Here is a 20,014-nt window from a genome sequence, read left to right as displayed (position 1 = left end):
AGCACTAGAGAATATATTTATTCTGTACTACCCACAGAAAAAGAAGATACTCTCAATTTTGAAATTACAACAAAGAATACATTTCATAAAAGGAACAGATAAACAGAAGAAAGGTAGGAAGGAATCTGTCATGTCCAACATGCCAAATTCCATTATCCCCTAATTCCAGTTAAGAAAAACAACAACAATAATAACCTATCATAAAAGCAGACAACAAAATTACAATAACTAAAACGGTTCTCGATAATTGTCTTAAATAGATATAGCCTCAACTCTCCTATAAAGAAACAACATTTATAAAAGAAAACAACAACAATAAAGACCAACCAAGTATTGTCAATAACAACCACATCTCCCAGAAAAAGAGACGGGATACTGAGAGTCAGACAATAGACGTCAATAAGTCAAGAGAATGATGCTAAAAGTAAGATGGAGTAACCCATCTACTGTCTGAGAAAGTAGTTTTCATGGGAAAATTGGTTAGAAAGATAACAAAGGATACTATATACTAATAAATAAAAACTTCAACAATTGACCCTTACAATTGAAAATCGATAGAGACATAGACATAGACAGACAGACAGATAGATATGCACAAATGTTAGAGCTCAAAAATTCATAAACAAATAATAGGATAAAAGATCACATAGAGCCCTGACTGCCTCACCCACAGGCCCTTCCCACTCACCTCTCCACCCAGCACATCCTTTTCCAGAGTCTAGCCGGGTAAAGTGCACCTGATCCTCCCTCCACATAGCAACCCCTAACCCCAGATCTACACCTATACTGCATCCTTGGACCAGGACGCATATCGTATATAACAGCAAAGTCCCTTGCATATAGCAGACTTAATTCCACCTGAGGTATATCTAATCTCTAGGCCCAGCCCAGCGTGCGTATTCCATCTTCTACCCCAATCTTTTCAGTGCAAATCAGACACATAACCAACAAAAGAACTCCACATGCCCAGATCTCATCACAAAATGTGGAATTATTCTGAAATCCTCCTCCCCGGATATCAGAAGATGCCAGGTGCTAGTTCCCAAAGGAGGGAAGGAGGCACAAATAGTTCTATCCAGCTATGATGCATTGTGAGAAGAGACTATGTATTCCTGAATTGTTAGCAGCCAATATTTTTCATTTATTTTGTCATAAAACTACCATGCACTAATGTTTTCCCTCTACTGCAGAAGCATGTAGGCAGCCAAAAGTTATAATTATGTTTGAGGGGAATTGTACTTTAGCTTTTAGTCACACTTACTGGATTTAGCAACAAGGCAGTGTCTATCTCAGATATGATGCACCAGGATATCTTACTTAGACTGTACCACTATTTAAGTTGGGGAAGTTCCACGAGTATCAAATAAACAATACAGTTCTGTGATAATTTCAATTCTGATCTAGATCTTAGTATCTTGGGGAAAGAATGTTCAGAGCAGCAGACTCTATGAATCTGGTGCTTATTAATTCTACTTGTCACAGTAATAAATTATCATTTTGGATTTTATTTTCCAAAGGAAGTCCCACCTTATTTGATAACATGTTGCAGCCTTTGCAAGCTCAGCAAGGCTCAGTAAAAGACGAGACCACAAGCTCAAACAAAGCTGGCTTTATTGCAGCTCCTCTGTCACCTTTCAGGATGTTAATGGCCAGCCCACAGGAGGTCGAATTATATTTGCATGAGCCTCTGCAGACAAAGTTACCCTCCACTAGGGCTTGCTTTCCTTGCTTCCCTCCCACTCCTCCCACACCCCTCTTCAAGTACACAGACTGCCCAAGCTCTCAGCACAGGCCTGACAAGGCCCCAGTGCAGAAGGTGAAGCCTGTGAAGCACTGTCAGTTCTGAGTACTCCTTTCCTGTTCCAACCTTGCCCTCAGCTAAGCACACAGAGGACCTAGCAATAGAGCTGAGATTGCTCTGAACTAAAGACAAGGAAGGGTCACAACTGAAAACAGAGAAGCCAAGGACAAGCTTCAGCCTGGGAAGTGATGTAAATGTAAAGCAAACAGCCAGCATAAAAAACCAGTCTCATGTGGCCGCTATGTTCAAAGACATTCTCAACAGAACCAAGCAAAACCAGAGAGTCGTGAACATGAAATGGATGCTACCTACACCAATTGTCTGCCCCACACTGGAGTCTCTTTTGAAACGAGGCAGATGAAATATGAATTAAAGAAAGAAAACCTGTTTCCTGAGCCTTGAAACGTTATGCTTTGTGAGTGGTGGGGACGATTTATAATCAACTCAACTCCATTATTACAAAATTACCTTTGAGCGCCTTTGGACCAACAGAGATCATAAATGTGTTTGATGAAGAAATCAAAATGACAGGATAGCCTCTGGGTGTCTCATATCATCCCTAAAAGAGAAGAAACTAACTTCTCCCTGGCCTGACCCATGAGCTCTGCAGACCAATCACAGCCAGGATCTGGCTCTCCCTAAAATGATTGAGAGCTGCAACCTTTTGGGGGAATTCTGGGACACCAGGAAGTGGCCTTGTCTTGCCTCACACCTGTCTCGCTCAGCACTTGCCCATAGAGTATGTTACTCAACATAAATTGTACCAGGCAGGGGAACATACAAAAACACATTCAGAGCACCCAGGACAACAATAAGCTAAGAACTCCTCTTCTGCGTTTCTTCTGCTCAAGAAGAGTTCCAAAAACCAACGAAAAAATCAGAAATCCTTTATAGCCACAGTCATAGCAATTATTATTCTACATAAAACACCCCCCATGAGTAGCATTGTGCCATCAGAATTAAAGGCACTGCCCTGAAGAGCAGAGCTGCTGGGACAGAGTACTACTGATTATCTCCCAAGAGGAAACAGAGACCAAAGTGTGAGGGAAAGAGAGATGGAGTGAGGGAGGGAGGGAGAGAGAGAAGGAGGGGAAGAACAGGAGTAACATGAAGAAAAGGAGCAGAAGATACCTACCACACTAGGGCTTCTCGTTACTCCATTTAATGGTCTTTGCCGCTCAGCATGGCTTGATCCGAGTGCCCGTGTGTGTTCATTCTATATAATGGAGTTAAGGGACAACTTTGTACTCCAAGCCTCTATTTTCTCAAGCATCTCGAAGAAGTAGTTATTTTTTTATTTTTTATAAGAAAACTTATAACAAGATGACTAAATTTGTGCATCCCTCCCCAGCTGCTATTCGCTCACCTAGTCCTTTTAGGTTTAGTCCTCTCCGGACTGAAACCAGGCCCTTAAGCTCAGTCTTTTAACTCCTGTCAAGTCTCCCAAGTTCTTATTTGCAGCCTAGACATCCTAGCAGAAATATGAATTCATCCAATTGACAATGAGGTATGTGACTATCACACAAACACCTCAAATTCCCTTTATTTAACTGGTTCTGCCCCCACCCCCACCATAGCAATTCTTTTTATCTTATTTAGTAGGGACAAAAAAAACAAATCTCATATCATGTACTATCATCTTGTCCTTTATCGTGCTATCAAATGAGTTCCTATGCATGAATAACTTAGTAGGGTTACCATCCAACTTGAAGACAACCAGTCCCTAGTCTTACTCGAGACATCAGAGTACATATGTGAAAACCTGGAGCCCAACCTAGATCGTAACTAGACAGAGGGCTGCAACATTTCCTGGTTTCACATGAAAAGCGGGATGACATCCTCACACCAATAAGAAAAATGCTGCAAAGGCCTTACAGATCATGAGCAGGGTAAGAGCTTTTTTATCCTGGAACACCTGAGAAAGTATTTCCACAGTTTACTTGCAGAAATAACAGAACTCTACACAGTAATCACTTAATAAATGTTAACCTTTATTATTATTATTATTATTATTATTATTATTATTTATTAAATGACACTGAAACATAGCAGAATGCCCCAGCAAAACAAAAGTCAAACAAAACCCATCAAAACTACATTCTGGGTACTTAAAGGTATTCACATTTCTTAAGTAACTGCTGTTATATGCTAGAATAATGTAGATACTTTGCACAAATTCTCTCATTTAAATCTCACAATCAGCCTTGTCAGCACCATCCTCTATCACTCTGAAGAGGAAACTTCAAACCACCTTATTTTGGGCCTGTTTTCCACTCAGTATGCATCCAAATGAATCACCTGATGCCTTCCACTCCTTCCCTTTCTCCAAACCTTTCCTAAAAAAATCAACATTAACTTGGATAAACAAGAAGACATAGATGAGTAGTAAGTACAAAAAGTAAGTATCACTCATTAGCTTTCCTCCAAATATAACTCTTAGTGCTTCCTGGGTATACAGAATATCCTCTATAGATTTTAGTGTCTTTTAAAACCTGATTTAATGCCCCCAAGTAATCATATTCTGAATACTGCCATCTAACTTACCTTGCTCACTTAACAATGTGTGATAAGTGTCTTTTTTCTAGCAATACTGAGTTCCATCAGCACATTTTTCACACAGTGTGAGCATTCTTTATTTAGTCAATTCAGTGTGTCAGACACTGAAGTCGTTCGCCATGTTTCGACCTTAAGACAGTGCTGACAAGATCAGCCTCGCACCTAACACTCTTTGCCCAATTATTCAGTTATCCCCTTAGGACAAAAGGCTTCCATATTTTAAGGCCTCATGATATGTATTGCCAAATGCCCACCACCAGAGTTGGAAAGGATCCATTTTTGCTACTCTCCTCGATGACACATTGTGTGGGGAGGACCTTTTTATTGACCCCAGTTCTTTTCTAGTTAAAAATACATTCAAGAAGCCTTCTGCAATGTGCTTCACACAGTTTCTAGATTTATTTAATGCTATTCTCCACACTCTAAGGCTGCTGTTTGGACTCCCATGAAGTTCCCTAACGTAAGGCCTTTCTCACATCATTTCCCCTTGACTCTGGTCTTACGGAATGAAACTAATTTCTGTACCCATTCAGGTCTCTCTTTCAATGGCTCTGTCCTCCCTGAAGCTTTAACCCAACGCATGTAGCCAGCCACTAAAGGTCCTGTTTCCTCCTTGTTCTGAAGGCACACATCTGACAGAATGTATGCTCCAAATAATCTTGAGGTTTTGTGGGGTTTGGGGGGTGTGTTTTTTATTTGTATGTTTCTTGTCTCTACAACTAGATTATAAACCAAAAGACAGGATAATTTCTTTCTTCTTCTGTTGTTTCTTTCCAGCATTAACATAAAACTTTATTGAAGATGCACAAACAAAATCAATGCAAAGGACAAAAGGGAGCCTACTTCGGGTGAATTGGTTCACTGTCACTTACGGGGAGGGAACAGTAAAAATGTTTCAATGTGGGCAGCAAGATAAAATGCAACACGTTTCAGGACAAGTAGTGAAATACATTCATTCAACTCAAACCTGAAAACAAACTTGGCTAAATATCAATCAACATTGATGATACAGTATGATATTCATCATTCAAAATTGGCAGCTGAAAGGGTTCCTTTGCCATATAAACAAAGTGGAGATAAAGAATAGTTTACAAGGTGTGTTGCTGCTATGCTACAAAGCCACCAAGTTATTCCTGGCTCTTTGGGAACATCCGCTCAGTCAGTTTGGTCACAAACTTTCCAACCTTGACTCTCACCTGGAAATCATGGTGGCTTTCAATTCCCAGGACTTTATCAGCACACACTTGAAATTCTTTTAAAAAGAAAAAAAGGGAACCCTCACTAAAGTGATTCTGAGCAGGCTCGTTTTCTTCCCATTTGAAATTGTCATTGATATTCTCAAAAATGCTCAGGAGTTTAAGAATAACCTCTTTGTACTCCTTCTTATTAAAGAGGGAGCCCAGTGAAGACGGCACATGAGCCCCGAGCAGTTCTCTAGTCATGGCTGGATTTTCAGCCAGATTCAAAAGGAGTTTCAGAACCTGAAGTTTGGTTTCTTCATTCCCTGCTGAAAATAAACGAAAAAAGTCTGAAATGGAATTAGCAAGGATGTGCTGATACTCGTTAGTAACAGTCATATTTGTAAGCAGTCTGAGTCCAGCCAGCTGCACAGACGAGTTCAATCGGGAGGTGACTGTGTCATCGCACACTTGATTCATGTATATCTTAAGCCTGCGCTGATTTTCAGCATTCACACTCAAGTTATTTAGGACAATTAAAGCCTTTTCCTTCACAATGGGATCTCGAGTATTGAGAATCTTTGCAACAATTGGGAGACCACCCAAATCGCGAATAATATCTCTATTAAATGCGTAAGCGGCATTATTACCCAGAGCAATTAAAGCTGCCTCAAGAATGTAAGGCTTTTCAGACATCTCAACCAAACAAAGTACTTTTTGTAACTCTTGAGGAGACAAAACAGTATCGTCTGAATTAGGAGAAGCCCTTTTCTGAACAGCTCTCCGAGCCCTGGTAGCCCTGGCTCTTGCCCTGGCTCTAGCTCTGGTCCCTGCTTCAGTGCCAATCCGGGCCCAAGGTGGGTACCAAACTATACTCTTGCTCTCATTACTGTCATCATCATCATCAGACCAGTCATTATACCTGGCCCCAGAACAGTCCCCAGCATCCTCCACATCACCGGGGCCACCCTCGGCCATTTTCTCCTTGTTCTGCTTTCTTCCTCGGGTCAATCTGTAAATGCAATAGCAGGCTCCAGCCCCAATCACCAGGCCTGCAGTCACCCAGCCTACTTTCCTGGCGTAGCCCATGCAATCGTCCCTGGCAACGGCAGGGACCAAGAAATAGAGTAGTCACTCAAGATAGGGGAAGAGGGCTTCGGGCCTGAGTGCAGGCCTGTGGAGAGTAATGTTCTTCAAGTCACTTCAAGGCCACAGTAATTGGTTTCAGAGGTAAACCTAGAAATGGAAGAGAAGAAGGTTTGGCTTTTTCTTTGTGCTGCTCCATGCAGACAATTGCTAAGTGGGGCAATAAAGTAGTAATCGAATGCTGGATAGGGAATATAGGTTGTTGACAAAAACCTCTAAGTCCCTCATTTTACTCTCCCCCCCTACATTCCTCTCCCCCCTCCCCACCCCCAGTTCACTCTTGCCCCTAAGCATAAAGGCAATGGCGTCCACAAGTATTTCTGGGCTCCCACTGTCACATGCTCCCGTGATACCCCATAGGATAAGCACTCTTGCACTGACCTCCTTAAAGCAGCGGCTTGCCCCTTCTTCCTTTCCTGTGACTTATGCCACGCCCAGCAATCTTTCTGATCTGCAGAGATACCAGCAGCAGTGAAGAAAAACAAACAAACAAAAAAAAAAACAAAAAACAAAAAACAAAAAACCGAGGCTTTGACGCATCCAGTGTATATTTGATGCTTTCCTAATTTACCATCCAGGTTGTCAGATTTTGGTTAAACCTCACTGTGCCATCCAAAACACAAACATGCTATGCCCCCTCCCTAGTCTGAAATGGGTGGACGCAAGGACACAAGGAAACAAAGTAGGATTGAGTGAGCCTGGCCAAACCCAAGCTGATTTCTAACCCCTCCCCCATTCCAGGCTGCCCCCCACGCCCACACCGACCTCCACTGCGCCGGGGGAAAGTTCCTCCCTTGCTTCAAGCAGTGCCACCTGCTACAGCAGACCTGCAGGGTGACAGATGGAAAACAAGGGCACTAAGTGCTGTTGAGAGAGAAGGATTATGAAGAAACTATCTGATAGGTTTTCCTTCTGTCACCCTGCCCCCCGCCCCCACCCCCAGGAGCACACTCATACACCCAGAGACAGAGAGAGACAGGGAGCAGGGAGGGAGGCAGGCAGGGAGGGAGGGAGGGAGGGAGAGGGAGAGGGAGAGGGAGAGGGAGAGGGAGAGGGAGAGGGAGAGGGAGAGGGAGAGGGAGAGAGAGAGAGAGAGAGAGAGAGAGAGAGAGAGAGAGAGAGAGAGAGAGAGAACGCCATTTCTCCGCAGTTCGGGGAGTGTGAGAAACACATTTAGACTCAAGTCTAAACCTAGATTACCTTTTCTGGTATTCCCCCCTTTTCTAGCCCCCGCTGCTCCTAGGGTCCCCAGATGGTCTTACCCTCAACTCGACCTTCACCGATCTGGTTAATTTCCTTCCTCTTCTCTTGCCTGGCGTTGTACCGCAACCTACGGAAAGACTGGCCACCCGGGAGAGGCTTGGACCCACTAGCCACAGAGCCATGGTAAGGAAGACACAGCCACGGGCAGAAAGACGGGAAACAGCCGCTACTGAGTGCTTAGTGGACGGACCAGTCCCCAGAGAACGAAACTCTTTCCTAATTCGGAGGCCTGGTTGTTAAAGCTTTCCCGCCCGAGAGCTAGGTCAGGGTTCGGCTGACACATCACATTGTACCCCACCATGCAGGACCCCATGTCCAGTTTTCCCCCTCTGGCACAGTCCTGACGGACCAGGGGCCAACACCCAGGCCACAGCTCCCTTTCCGGATTGCCGGCCTCAGCTCACAGCAGATTCCCATCTCTGGATTTCTGGATGCCTGCCCTAACACCCCTCTACTCACTGTTTTGCAGCATCGAAATGGGCTGCAGGCGGGATGTATATCTTGGAAAGAGGGCAGCAAGTGAGAGAGACGACGGCGGCGGCTCCGGACCTGCGACGGCCTCCGCCCTCTACCCTCCACCACCCCCACTTTATGGAATATCCCAGGCACTGACCTGCAGGGATCCGGGACAATTCCTTTTCCGCCTCCTTCTTTCCTCGGCCGCAGGCCCGCCCGCCCTCAGGGTAATAGGGAGCTGGTACTCAGACGGGAACAACGACCTGGACAAGAAGGACTTCTGCACACGTCAGCTCTTGGTCACGTGAGAGCGACGTAATCCACCAACTCGGATCCCCACTTTCCCCTCCCACCAGCAGTGCGGCAGAAGAGGACCCGCCCCCCTCTTTTCCCTCCCCCATACTAGGCCTTGTTACTCTTTCTTCTTTGCGGTTAATTCCATCTTCCTCTAGTCGTGCTTCCCTTCCTCCAATTACCAAAACAGGACAGCATCCTCCCCTGGGGCTATGGGTCACTTGTACTTTTTTTTAATTGACTCCTTCTTCCCTAGACTCTTGGGATAGCAGCTTCTCCCTCTACCTCCCCTCCTCCCAGCTATGAATTTCTACCATTCCCTCTGAAATATAGTCCTAAACCTGAAATGAGTAAGTCAGCACAAAAGTAAACCTGGAAGGAGAGTGTATCGTTTTTCTTTTGTAATACTTTTGTTGTCGTTGTTGTTATTTTTGCCTTGGCTTACCCTACTCACAGCTTGCATTTCTGAAGAAGACAATACAATAACGATATTTCCATCCGGGGAAATATCTCTAAAAAGTCCCACGTTTCTCACTTGTTGGAAAGTGTTATCCACTTTCCTTACAGGAATGTTAATGTCTTCTGGGGCCTATCCCATAACACCGCTGAATGAACATAGCACCTCCTGAATGAACTAATCAGCCAGCCAAGAGTATGTAACCCTTCTGACTAAGCCACAAGCACTGAAAGGCACAAGTTAACCAGGAGAAGACTTGGGCTTTCCAAAGCCAATAACAGAAAAGATTCAGGGGTACACATGCTGATACACGAGTGATATGCCAAGACCAGTATGAAAAATACTGGGGTACAGATAGAGACCAGCATCTGCAAGTGAAATAGTATTACAGGGGTGCAAAGACCAAGGCAAACCTGACTGAACTTGGCATCTAGCAATTAGTTGGAAACCATCTCACCCATTACCTTGATGAGCACAAGAATTCACTTGCAATTCTAACTTTCGAAAATAGAAAAAGGAATAAAGTAACTACATTCTCTCCGTGTTTAAGTTGGCCGCCTTTGCTTTCCGACACTGGCATAAGGTTAACTTAACACATAGTACAAGAACAAATAACGTAATACAAAGTGTAAAGCAGCTTTCCAAAACGTGAGCTCTTCGGTGAGAAATTTCCTCTCAGTTTCGATCAAGGTTGGTATCCGAGTGGAACTTTCAAAATCCCAGGAAAAACATGGGAGCACATCAATAGTTCCGAGAGTCGAGGAGTTAGCTAATCTCCAGGAAATTTTATGTCAGTATAGCTTCTAAAAAGCAGAATTGAAACATGATTTTGAACTTAGTAAAATAAATGGAACCGAATCGACTATCTGTCTCTGTATTTCCAGAACAGGTACAACAAATACTTATTCACAATCAACATAGGGCATGAGAGGAAAGAGGTGATAGTTCTGACCCAAGCACTGGCTAGAAGAGAGGAGATTCTGGCTAAGAACATTTCATCCTTAGCAAATTCATCCCTGTAATGTATGAGAACACTTCAGACTTCCTCAGCTAAAAGTCACTTCTTAAGATAAACTAATGTCTTTGTTCTGAGTCTAGGTTCATGAAGCAATCTTTGGAAGTTGTGACTTCCCAAGCAGTGGCTGGTCTGCAAGAAGAGAATGGACAGGTAAGACAGGCAAAAACCCCTTCTACTCCGTGACACTTGTATTTCTCAAGGAAAGTTATTCAGTTGTTACTCCTGTTGAAACATAACATTCACTGTAGCCTATTTCACAGGGAGAGATTACAAAGACTAGTGAATTTGAACATTCGGATCTTGATTTGTATGTGTGTCTTGGAGTGAGAGTCTGTCATTGACAGAGCATCTGCTCCTGGTTTATAGACAAAATATGGGGTAGACAGTGCAGCACTCAAGACAACACCCTGAACTACATATGCAACCCTGTGGAATCCTGTCAGGGAAGCCAGGGAGCCTTGGTTCAAAGAGCAATTCTAGGCATTACCATTTTATACTGTACCTTTCCAATGATCAAGTGATGTAGAAATTACAACTAAGGCATGTAGTGGTAGGCATCTCAGTGACAGTTAAACAAAGGTTTATTATACAAAATAACTAAAGGACATTCTATGGAAGGACTGGAAATATGGCTAAGTGGTTAAGAGCATTTGTTGCTCTTGCGGAGGACCCAAGTCCACTTTCTAGCACCCACGTGGGAGTGGCTCGCAGTTCCTTATACCATCAGTTCCAGGGATCTGACCCCTCTTCTTCTTACGTCCACTGCATAAGGTACCATAGAAAACTAGGAACCTACAAGTACACATAAATAAAAACTAGAGTAAAAAAATTCAAAGTAAACCACCATTGCAAACAATTTGCATTTCATGCTAAAGAAAGGCAGTGCATTTCACATCTAACATGCTCTGCGTTTCCCTAGCAGAAACATGGGTACTTTGCTCAAAACACATCAAACAGAAGCTCTCTTGCTAAAATTTCAATCTGGAAATTAAAAAATAAAAAGCAAACTTGAAAATGGGCGTGAAACATTCTCTTTCAGTCTTTCCTATCTAGACCCCTGAAAACTGAACTTACTCTTTAGCATTTGTTCTCTGTCTTAACCAGACGTGGATAAGCTGCTTGCACTAAGACAACCTTAGCTGAGATACAACACCACATCAAGTAACACAACAGCAAAAGTACACTAGCTTTTCTAATGCCAACTTCCACTTTTGTCTCCGTCCATAATGCATAGTGTTACTAACTGTTGGTCCATTTTTATTTTCGGGTACTTTACAAATCATGTGTGATGTGTGGACAGCAAAAGGTTTCCTCGGGAGGTAACTTAACTGGCTTTACTCTGAAAATATTACACAAATTTCTATGGGGACTTGCTTAAGCATTTTCCTTTCTTCACCTTTAAGATGGTGTGTCAGAAGTCTAATACGCCCTGTTAAAAGGATCTGTGAGTACCTGCAATGGAGAGCAAAGTGGCTTTTGCATCATAGCTCCTGTGTTTGTTGGTAAGAACTATGAATTAAACTGACAAAGACATAAAAGAGCTGAGAAGGTTCATGCTCCTGGGTTTAAGAAACTTTAGACAGGGAGTGGATTAAAATTAGAAAGCCCTGATAAAGTGAGAGAATGGTGGTCTGTTTATTCTGTGTTGTACACTGAAATGACTGAATGATATGCCAAAGGGGAGAGAGATTTTGTAGCAAGGAGGAGAGGTAGACGTGAAGCTTTTGTCCTTGAAACTTGACAAAATGTTGTGGAAATGAATTCCCATTGAGAATCACCTGCTTTTACCAAGCTCTAGTCCTTTGCTCTTCATCATGACTATATTCCAAAGAAGAGTGTCTGTGTAAGTTCATAGCCTCCAAAAGCTGAAAGCACGGCTGAATCCGAGTATTCTGTTCTTCCGTTTTCAAGGACAGAATTCAGTCACCTGAGAAAGCTAAATAATCCTTAAAAGGCAGCGTAAAAGCATGGTGGCCAAAACAAAGCAAGTAGAGGTGATGGTAGAGAAAATGGGATATATGTTGATATATGAGTGCAGTGGTTAGGAATACTGGAGAGCAATGATAGGTTCTCAGTTTCTGATATTTGCCAACAAGGCATTATGGACTCCCTGGCTCATCTTCTGCAAGGGCCTCCTCCACACAGAGGCCCTTCACAGGGAAGGCTTCTGCTGCCGTGTCAAATTTCAACATTCTAAGAAAGAGGCAGCCTGGGGTCTATATTTAGAGTATGACTCCCAGCAGTGAGCAGGTGGTGCCTGGGGACTTACTCCTGCCTATTTTGTTCCTGAGTTCTGAGGGGTTTGTAAAGGGGGTACAATGAAGTTATGAAAAGGGTCTTTTTCTCTTAGGGACTGACTACTTGGAATCCTATATTTTGTTCTTCCAGCTATGAGAGGGAAAAGGAACTGTTGTCACCAGTGTTCTTAGAATCTAGTCATCCAAAGTCCCTCATTCCCACTGTCAGTAGAAAATGCTGAAGACTCAGCCTTCGTGTGGTGACACAGTACATAAATGGCAGAACTGAGGAGACTTCACTAGTCTTATGGTGCTACGGAACTTCCACCTATCAGCTGTACTCTCATCAGTGGGATGACAGAGAGTTCTCTAATTATTAGGGTTCAGGATGGCTTATCGGCTGCCTCATAGAATTCCAGAATGGAATTTAAATCCCTTTGAATGAAAAGCAGGCAATCTGTGACGTTCCTAATTTGTAAAATCTAAAACTTAAGTTGATGGCTCCATAAAATCTATCTTTGAGGTACATCTGAAAGTCATTATTGAACCTTGTACCAGAACCTGTGAATTCACTCTGGCTAAAGAAAAGGGCAAAGAGATATCAAGTGTTCTGAAATTGATCTGTAAATTTTATCCCCAACAAAATCCAGTTAACACACACACACACACACACACACACACACACACACACACACAAACACACACAAAGAAAGGGGCAAATAAATGGCTTGCTTATTTAAAATGATCAAAAATGTTCAATACTGACCCCATTACAGATCTATTTATGTTTCATCAATCATATTGAAAGGATGCTGGTTTTGTTTGTGAGGATATGTTTCAAAACTGTAAGATGTTATTTTAAAGTTGTTATTTAGAAGAAAATATTTTCAGCATTGGACAAATTAACTTTGCCAAATCAATGGAGTCTTCCTAGTAACTGGAAAAATCTTAATTATATTCTTAAACATAATTTTTAAAATATTGGAATTTGTTTATATATTCAAGTGGAAATACCTTTATTTTGATTTATGGTTATAAAATAATAGTCTATCACATAGAAAAGATGAAATAAAATATAATGGATTAAGAGTGTTAATACAAATTTCTCTTCTCTCTGTGTTTCCTTTTCTGACCCCAATTTTGCTGCAGAGACTGAAAATAGAGAGGGATGGACATTAAAGAAAGGGATGCAGGAGTTTGAACACCAACGAATAGATAAGACATTTCCCCCGAGAAGAAAGAGTAAAAGCACAATAATTTGGGAAAGCCAAACTCGAACATTATAGAGAAACCGTAACTTCTGGTTTCTGGTATTGTTACAGAGAAAAAGACTAACAGGGCCCCAAGTACTGGGGGAGGTACGGAGTGGCTCTTGCCGCACTGCTTGTGGGAGTGGAAATTGGGGGCTAGAGCTCACTGGTGACGTGGCTGTCACGTGACCAAGAGCCGCCTAGAGCCGAAGTCCTGTTAGTCGCCTCTGACTGGGTACCAACCCCCTATTACTCTGCAGGCGCGTGAAGGAGAAGGAAACTCGCTGGGACCGTGCAGGTCGGTGGAAGCTGCTTGGAAGGCAATGGGGGTGGGAGAGGGCCAAGAGCACCTCGTGTCCAAGTTTGGCTAATATGGGCTATGTGCCTTTCTCACCTACTTTTTAAATTACCTATCCCCGGACCCGCATCCCACCCTCTTTTAGTAAGGAAGAAGTGGCAGGCTTCAGGATGCGGTGAGGTGGGTGAACGGCGATTGCATAAAATCCAAGCAAAGAAAGGACCCACGATCCAGGCACCACGTCTGGGGTGCTGGTCAGTTCACCAAGCACTCCGTGCCCTCGGTCCCCTGTCTGTTATAGGTCTGCGCTGGAGCCTAGGCTAGAGAAGAAGCAAACCGCCTTGGTTGGAACCTTGCTGCAGGTTTGAAGGTGGGATTCATCTCGAACCTAATGGTAGGAGATGAGGGGGGCTGGGATCTTTGCGGGTCAGGTCCGAGTCGCCCCCTCCTGGCCCCTTCTTTCTCCACACCCCCTCCCATTTCGGTGCAGGGAAAGGGGTGTGGCGGCCTTTGCTGGGGAAATGGCGGACGAGGAGGGGGCGGGGAGGCCCTCGTTAGCAAACTCCGGAGGGTGTGAGAAATAATTTTTTACTCAAAAACCCCAAATCCAGAAAAGCACCAATCGGTGTGGTTATATCTGTCCAACTACACTTTCAGTTCTCCATTGCTGTCTCACATCGCTTTCCGATTGTCCTTCTGGTAGGCTCAGCCCACCTATCTCCGTGGAGGGAATACAGCAGAAGACACGAGAAGAAAAAAGGAACCCACTTGGTTTTTGTAGAGGTTAGTTAGAAAACATGCAGTCTATGGGGGTGGGGTGGGAGGAGGGGTAGGGAAAAGAGGCAGGTGGTGAAGAAGCCTATGTGTAGGGCTAGCTTGTGCCTTTCACCTGCCTGCCTATCAAGTAAGAGCCTCATCTACTGTCTGTCTCTGAGAATCCTGGACGCAGAAAAGTAGATCCTGAGGGTAGACATGGCAAGGCAGAAAAAAAACCAATGAGATCATTCCCTAATAATCCAACTTTCTCAGTAAGAATTTGAACGCTTACCTATCTGGGCAGGTACGAACTCAGTCACAGTCACAGCCCTAAAGCTGTTTCTCTCACTTTTAGATTCACCACAAGAATCACAGAAGCCTAGGAGAGGCTGAAGATTCCGAGTGTGCACCATTATTCACACATCCCTTGAAAGTTCTCTTCAATCAGGTGAAGAAAGACCCTCTTCTTTCTGGCCAGAAGGCTCATACAGCTACAAGCATGGGTCGGGCCCGGGAAATGGGGTGGATGGCAGCTGGACTAATGATTGGGGCTGGCGCCTGTTACTGCATGTACAAACTGACCATGGGAAGAGATGAGGGGAACGAGTTGGAGAATGAGGAGGAAGATGAATGGGACGATGAGCAGGATCTGGATGAAGAGGAGGCAGACATATGGTTTGATTTCACAGCAATGGCTCGACCCTGGAGTGAGGATGGGGAATGGGATGAGCCCGGGGCCCCAGGTGGGACAGAGGACAGACGGTCAGGTGGTGGAAAGGCAAACAGAGCCCACCCAACCAAGCAGCGGCCATTCCCTTATGAACATAAAAACATATGGGGTGTACAAAGCTTTCAGACCTTCCCTTGTGCTCTTAACCTGACCAAGTGTGCTTTCAGTCAAGGAAAGAAAATGTTCACGGAGTCCACAATTGCTGGCTTTTCCCTTACCCACAATGTCAGTAGGCATTTGTCCAGCCTGTCAGTGGTTGGAAGCAGGAGTCCCACCCCCCAGCCCACTGTGAGGGAGAAGGCTCTGGATGTCCCTGAACACCCAAACAGCAGCATTGAAAATCAGGACCAGATTAAGATGTACATCGATGAAGTGTGTAGAGACGCGGTGTTCTGTTGCTGCAAGTCTTTTCTGCAGCAGGCAGGATTAGGTCTGCTAATAAGCATGACAGTCATTAATAACATGCTTGCCAAGTCCCTTTCAGACCCGAAGTTCCCTTTGCTATCCGAGGGGAGTGGATGTGCAAAGGTTCAGGGTCTGGAAGCACAGATGAGTTTGCCTGAAAAGCCAGTGCTGGCGGAGGAAGTACTGGCTGCCCAAATGCTCTTCTCATTCATGTGCCTCTTTACCAGAAGTGGGAGCAGAGAGATGCTTGTGGAAGCCATCTCCCCTTAAGTGGCTGTCTCTGGAAGAATGAGACTGAAGTCACCCAGAGCCCGAGCACTTTACTGAGGGCAAAGAGGCTGCAGTGGGTGCTCCCAAGGATGCGGTCTTAGCCAGTCAGCTCCTCCTTGGGTGAGAGTCCCTTCCAGCCTCTAAATAGAGGGCTACACTCTCACTGGCCAGGCAGGGCTCCCCCAGAGCTGTGGGCACCTTCTGGGTTTTGTAGTCTGCGAGTAAAGTGCACTGTAAATTGCTTCCTTGCAGTCTTCTCCATGCAGTAAAGGGTAGGGGATCCCCGTGGCCCCTAGCTGTGGAGAACTAGCCTCAAATCACAGCGTCTAGATAAAGGGTAAGGGGATCCCTGCAGTCACCGGCTGGCTGTGGATAACTTACATGGAATCACAGCATCAGAGTGAGTGTTGTTGCCCATGGTGATCTCCCTGTGTAAGCTGGACCACTTAACAGAAATCGCACCCATATGGGAGCTTGAGCCCAACTCCCTTCTGCAGCTGCTTAGGTTGAAGTCTTTCCTCCTTCCTCCTTCCTCCTGCCTACACTGGCTGGTGGATGGCTAGCATGTTTACCAAGAAATGCACTCCCTTCCTGTCCATTGTAGTGCCTGACCCTCTTACTCCCCAGTCCTGACACCCTCAGTGCGTATCCTCAATAAACTGTGTGCTTTGATTGGCAAGAAAATTAAAAAGGGGCACTGGCCTCCTCTTTGAGTTTGCGGCCTGCACAAACATGGAGACAAAATGCACCACAGACTCCAGCTGCCTGGGCCCCCTGCTCCCTGAGGACAGGGCTCCTGCTCCCTGAGGACAGAGCCCCTGCTTCCAGAGGACAGGGCTCCTGCTCCCTGAAGACAGAGCCCCTGCTCCCTGACAGGTTCCTGCTCCCTGAAGACAGAGTCCTTGCTCCCTGAGGACAGAGTCCCTCTCCTGAGGAAAGGGTTCCTGCTTCCTGAGGACAGGGCTCCTGCTCCCTGAGGACAGAGCCCCTGCTCCCTGAGGACAGAGCCCCTGCTTCCAGAGGACAGGGCTCCTGCTCCCTGAAGACAGAGCCCCTGCTCCCCGACAGGTTCCTGCTCCCTGAAGACAGAGTCCGTGCTCCCTGAGGACAGAGTCCCTCCTCCCTGAGGACAGGGCTCCTGCTCCCTGAGGACAGGGCTCCTGCTCCCTGACAGGTGCACTCAGCAGTGCTCAAAGGAGGCAGGGGCAGAAGGGCCCAGCTGTGCTTAGGAGGAGTATGTTTCAAGAGAGGGATTCAGGGGAGGGGTGAGGGCAGGGGTACAATGAACTGCGTGTACAGAACAAGAGAGGACAACGCCCTTGAAGCAGGCACTACAAGCCCCTGAGCACAGGAAACCCGTAAAGAAGAGGTCTTCTTGAATGGCCTCCTTGGACTGAAGGCCCGAGTCCATCTGTGTACCCTGCAGTGGCTCTGTCACCCATCTGTGCCCATCTCATGAAGGGTACCCCTAGGAAGATTACCCCTTAGCTGACTCTGGCTTCCTTTCCTTCTCCTTGTTCCCCTCTGATGCTGTCAAAACTACTTCCTGCGCCCTTCCTTCCTCAGGACCCCAAGCACTGCTTGCTGGCAGGGCGAGAGAGTTGGCAGCTGTTCTACTTTTGGGGAACCTCCTTTTTTCCCTAGCCCTTGCTAGGGGTGGAGCATCCAGGAACTCCCCACAAAGATAGTGGGCAGGATGCTGTCACTGCTGGTCACGACCTGCTGCAGAGATCCATGCTCTGTCTCTGAGATCCACACACCCACTCGTGCAAGGGAGAGATGGGCCCTATGTATTGAGCCATGCATGCAGGCCTGCCCAACTCATTCTCCCTCACACAGTCCTTCCCCTTTCCAGACCTCTCCCCTCTCCCCTTCGCTCCTGCCTCACCAAGGCTTGCTGCCCTGCCTGCTTCCCATGGGCCAGGCAGCAGATGCCTTCCCAGAGCCATGGCAAAGCAGGAGACACACCTGCTACCCTTGTGAGGGGCAGCAGCAGCAGCAGCAGCAGCAGCAGCAGCAGCAGCAGCAGCAGCAGAGCAGGTGTCATGCCTTGCTCGGTGACCCTGGGGTGCAGTCCTGAGTCACTGTGTCCTGTGCGCTAGGGCTCTGTGTGCACGGTGAGCTTGTGCTGTTTTCTGCCTCCTCTCCTCCATATGTCTCTCCATAGCTTTCAGTTCTGCCTCCACACACCATTTGAGGTCCAAGCCCCTGCTTGTACCCTGTTCTTGATACCATTCTATGGCGACCAGTAAGCTGATGTGCCTGCCATGCCCTCTTGATCGACTCTCAGAAATTGTCAAACCAGGAGTGGACACTCCCCAGCCAAGTTCCTGGAAACTGGATGAGACCAGTGTCCTGTGATTATTGCCACAACACACAGCCATTAGGGGGGAGGGGTGTTATGCCTCAGGCTGCTTTGGCTAGCTGAGGGAACCAATCTTATTTCCAATAGCTGCTGGGGGAGCCCCCACCCCCACTTTGGGCCTATCGATCCATCATTTTTCTGGGTGATGTTCATTCAAGGAGGATTTTGTGTATACACAGTGTATCCTATTGTCCTGGTCCAGTCTGCCTTGCCAGTAATGTCTTCAGTGACAGCTCACTGCTAGGCCTCTAACCTCAGCTCATTGGTAAGACAGAGGCTGCTGTCTTTGCTTAAGCTTCTGTCCCATATTAGCATGTTCCTCCCTATTCCTTTGCACATCACAGCACTCCAAGTTCCGGATCTCATGCTGTGGTCCAGCATCTCCCAGGCACTTGAGGCTGGAGGATTGCAGATGCCTACTAACTCTAAGAGGGCCTCAGTGGCTTCTAGCACAGCTTCAGAGCAGCTGTGCCCCAGGAAAGCCACCTGGTTCCAAAGCATCTCCACTACGTGGTCCTGGTCCATGTCGCCACCTCCTGTTCATTTACTGGAAGTGCTCTATGAGGAACAGCTTGGATGGGTATGCAGAGCTTTCTTGTCTGCTCACTCACACCCTGACTTGTGGGGGATACCAATTTCAAATGCTGCTTCCAATCCAGGGGGCATAAGAAATGAGGCATGGAACAAGACCACTGAGATGCCCATCGTGTTGGTACAAGGTCAATATAGCTCAGGATCACATGTACCTGTCTGCTGCTGGGCTTTCCCATCACAGTGAACTTGGTCCTGCTGTCCTTGCCACTCCAGGTCTATAGAGCTGTTGGCCTGAGCTGTCTCCTCTGTCATTGTGAGCCTGCTGCAGACTCCTTTCCGGTTTCTGAAAGAGCCCTGGATTTGCTGCTTCTTCTCCTGAGTACCTTTGTGTGTGGTGCCAGAAGGCACTGTTTCTGGAGCCCTCCTCTGCCACCTGTTGTCTCTGGGAAGAGTGTGATTTGAGGCCTCTCCACTCCATTTCCTGGAAAAGCAAGCAGGATTGCAGACATGCAGTTGCCACAGAGATAAAACGTTTGCGGGAGGGGGAGATGGACAAATATGGGTTTTGTTAGGACCTTCCATAAAAATTACTTCCCTTGCAGGAAAAAAGGGACAAGTACAATTAATTATGTCTTTTTTTCTCTGTGTTGATATATTCTTTAATGTGTCCTCTAAAACTATCTTACTTTGGCTTGTATACACACCCTCTTTCTATTGTTCATGATGGGAACAAACTAGAAATGGCCAAATATTTCAACAGCCATTTGGCTACTCTCGAAGGGGCTAGAAGGGGTAGCAATGGTTCATTTGGTGCAGTTATTCTGAAAGTACTTTTTCCTGAGGAGCACACAACTCTCACTAAAGTCTCCTTCATTTTACTTCGTGTATTCTCTCCACCAAACTTCTCTGGCAGTAGAGTAACCTAAACTAGTTCCTCTGGTTTATTGAATGATCTTTTTTAAAAAAACCACTAACAAAGTCTTAATTAGTATAGCCATCA

The 20,014-nt window shown here is 45.7% G+C and overlaps 2 protein-coding genes and 1 non-coding gene across 6 annotated transcripts; 2 read left to right on the top strand and 1 right to left on the bottom strand.

Annotated features, from left to right (window-relative positions):
- Nucleotides 1-3,771: 3,771 nt before the first annotated feature.
- Armcx3 (armadillo repeat containing, X-linked 3) lies at nt 3,772-8,691 on the bottom strand. 2 transcript variants are annotated; one of them, XM_087600475.1, is made up of 5 exons: nt 8,558-8,691; nt 7,944-8,050; nt 7,447-7,508; nt 7,063-7,132; nt 3,772-6,771 (listed from the first exon to the last, which is right to left on the bottom strand). In XM_087600475.1, the coding sequence occupies exon 5, from the start codon at nt 6,622-6,624 to the stop codon at nt 5,485-5,487; it is 1,140 nt and encodes a 379-aa protein (XP_087456601.1). In that variant the 5' UTR covers nt 6,625-6,771; nt 7,063-7,132; nt 7,447-7,508; nt 7,944-8,050; nt 8,558-8,691; the 3' UTR covers nt 3,772-5,484.
- On the top strand, nt 7,734-13,122 carry LOC147998316 (uncharacterized). The gene is made up of 3 exons (XR_015646649.1): nt 7,734-8,067; nt 8,414-10,319; nt 11,573-13,122. It is a non-coding gene; the product is annotated as an uncharacterized LOC147998316 (transcript).
- A 763-nt stretch (nt 13,123-13,885) lies between these two features.
- On the top strand, nt 13,886-16,809 carry Armcx6 (armadillo repeat containing, X-linked 6). 3 transcript variants are annotated; one of them, XM_087600351.1, is made up of 4 exons: nt 13,886-13,954; nt 14,100-14,324; nt 14,658-14,737; nt 15,066-16,806. In XM_087600351.1, exon 4 carries the CDS (start codon nt 15,210-15,212, stop codon nt 16,113-16,115), a length of 906 nt encoding a protein of 301 aa, XP_087456477.1. In that variant the 5' UTR covers nt 13,886-13,954; nt 14,100-14,324; nt 14,658-14,737; nt 15,066-15,209; the 3' UTR covers nt 16,116-16,806.
- Nucleotides 16,810-20,014: the final 3,205 nt, after the last annotated feature.

Source organism: Rattus norvegicus, chromosome X (assembly GCF_021556685.1).
Source record: "Rattus norvegicus strain SHRSP/BbbUtx chromosome X, alternate assembly SHRSP_T2T, whole genome shotgun sequence".
Lineage (NCBI taxonomy): Eukaryota > Metazoa > Chordata > Mammalia > Rodentia > Muridae > Rattus > Rattus norvegicus.
This window is presented reverse-complemented; position numbering and strand designations above follow the sequence as displayed.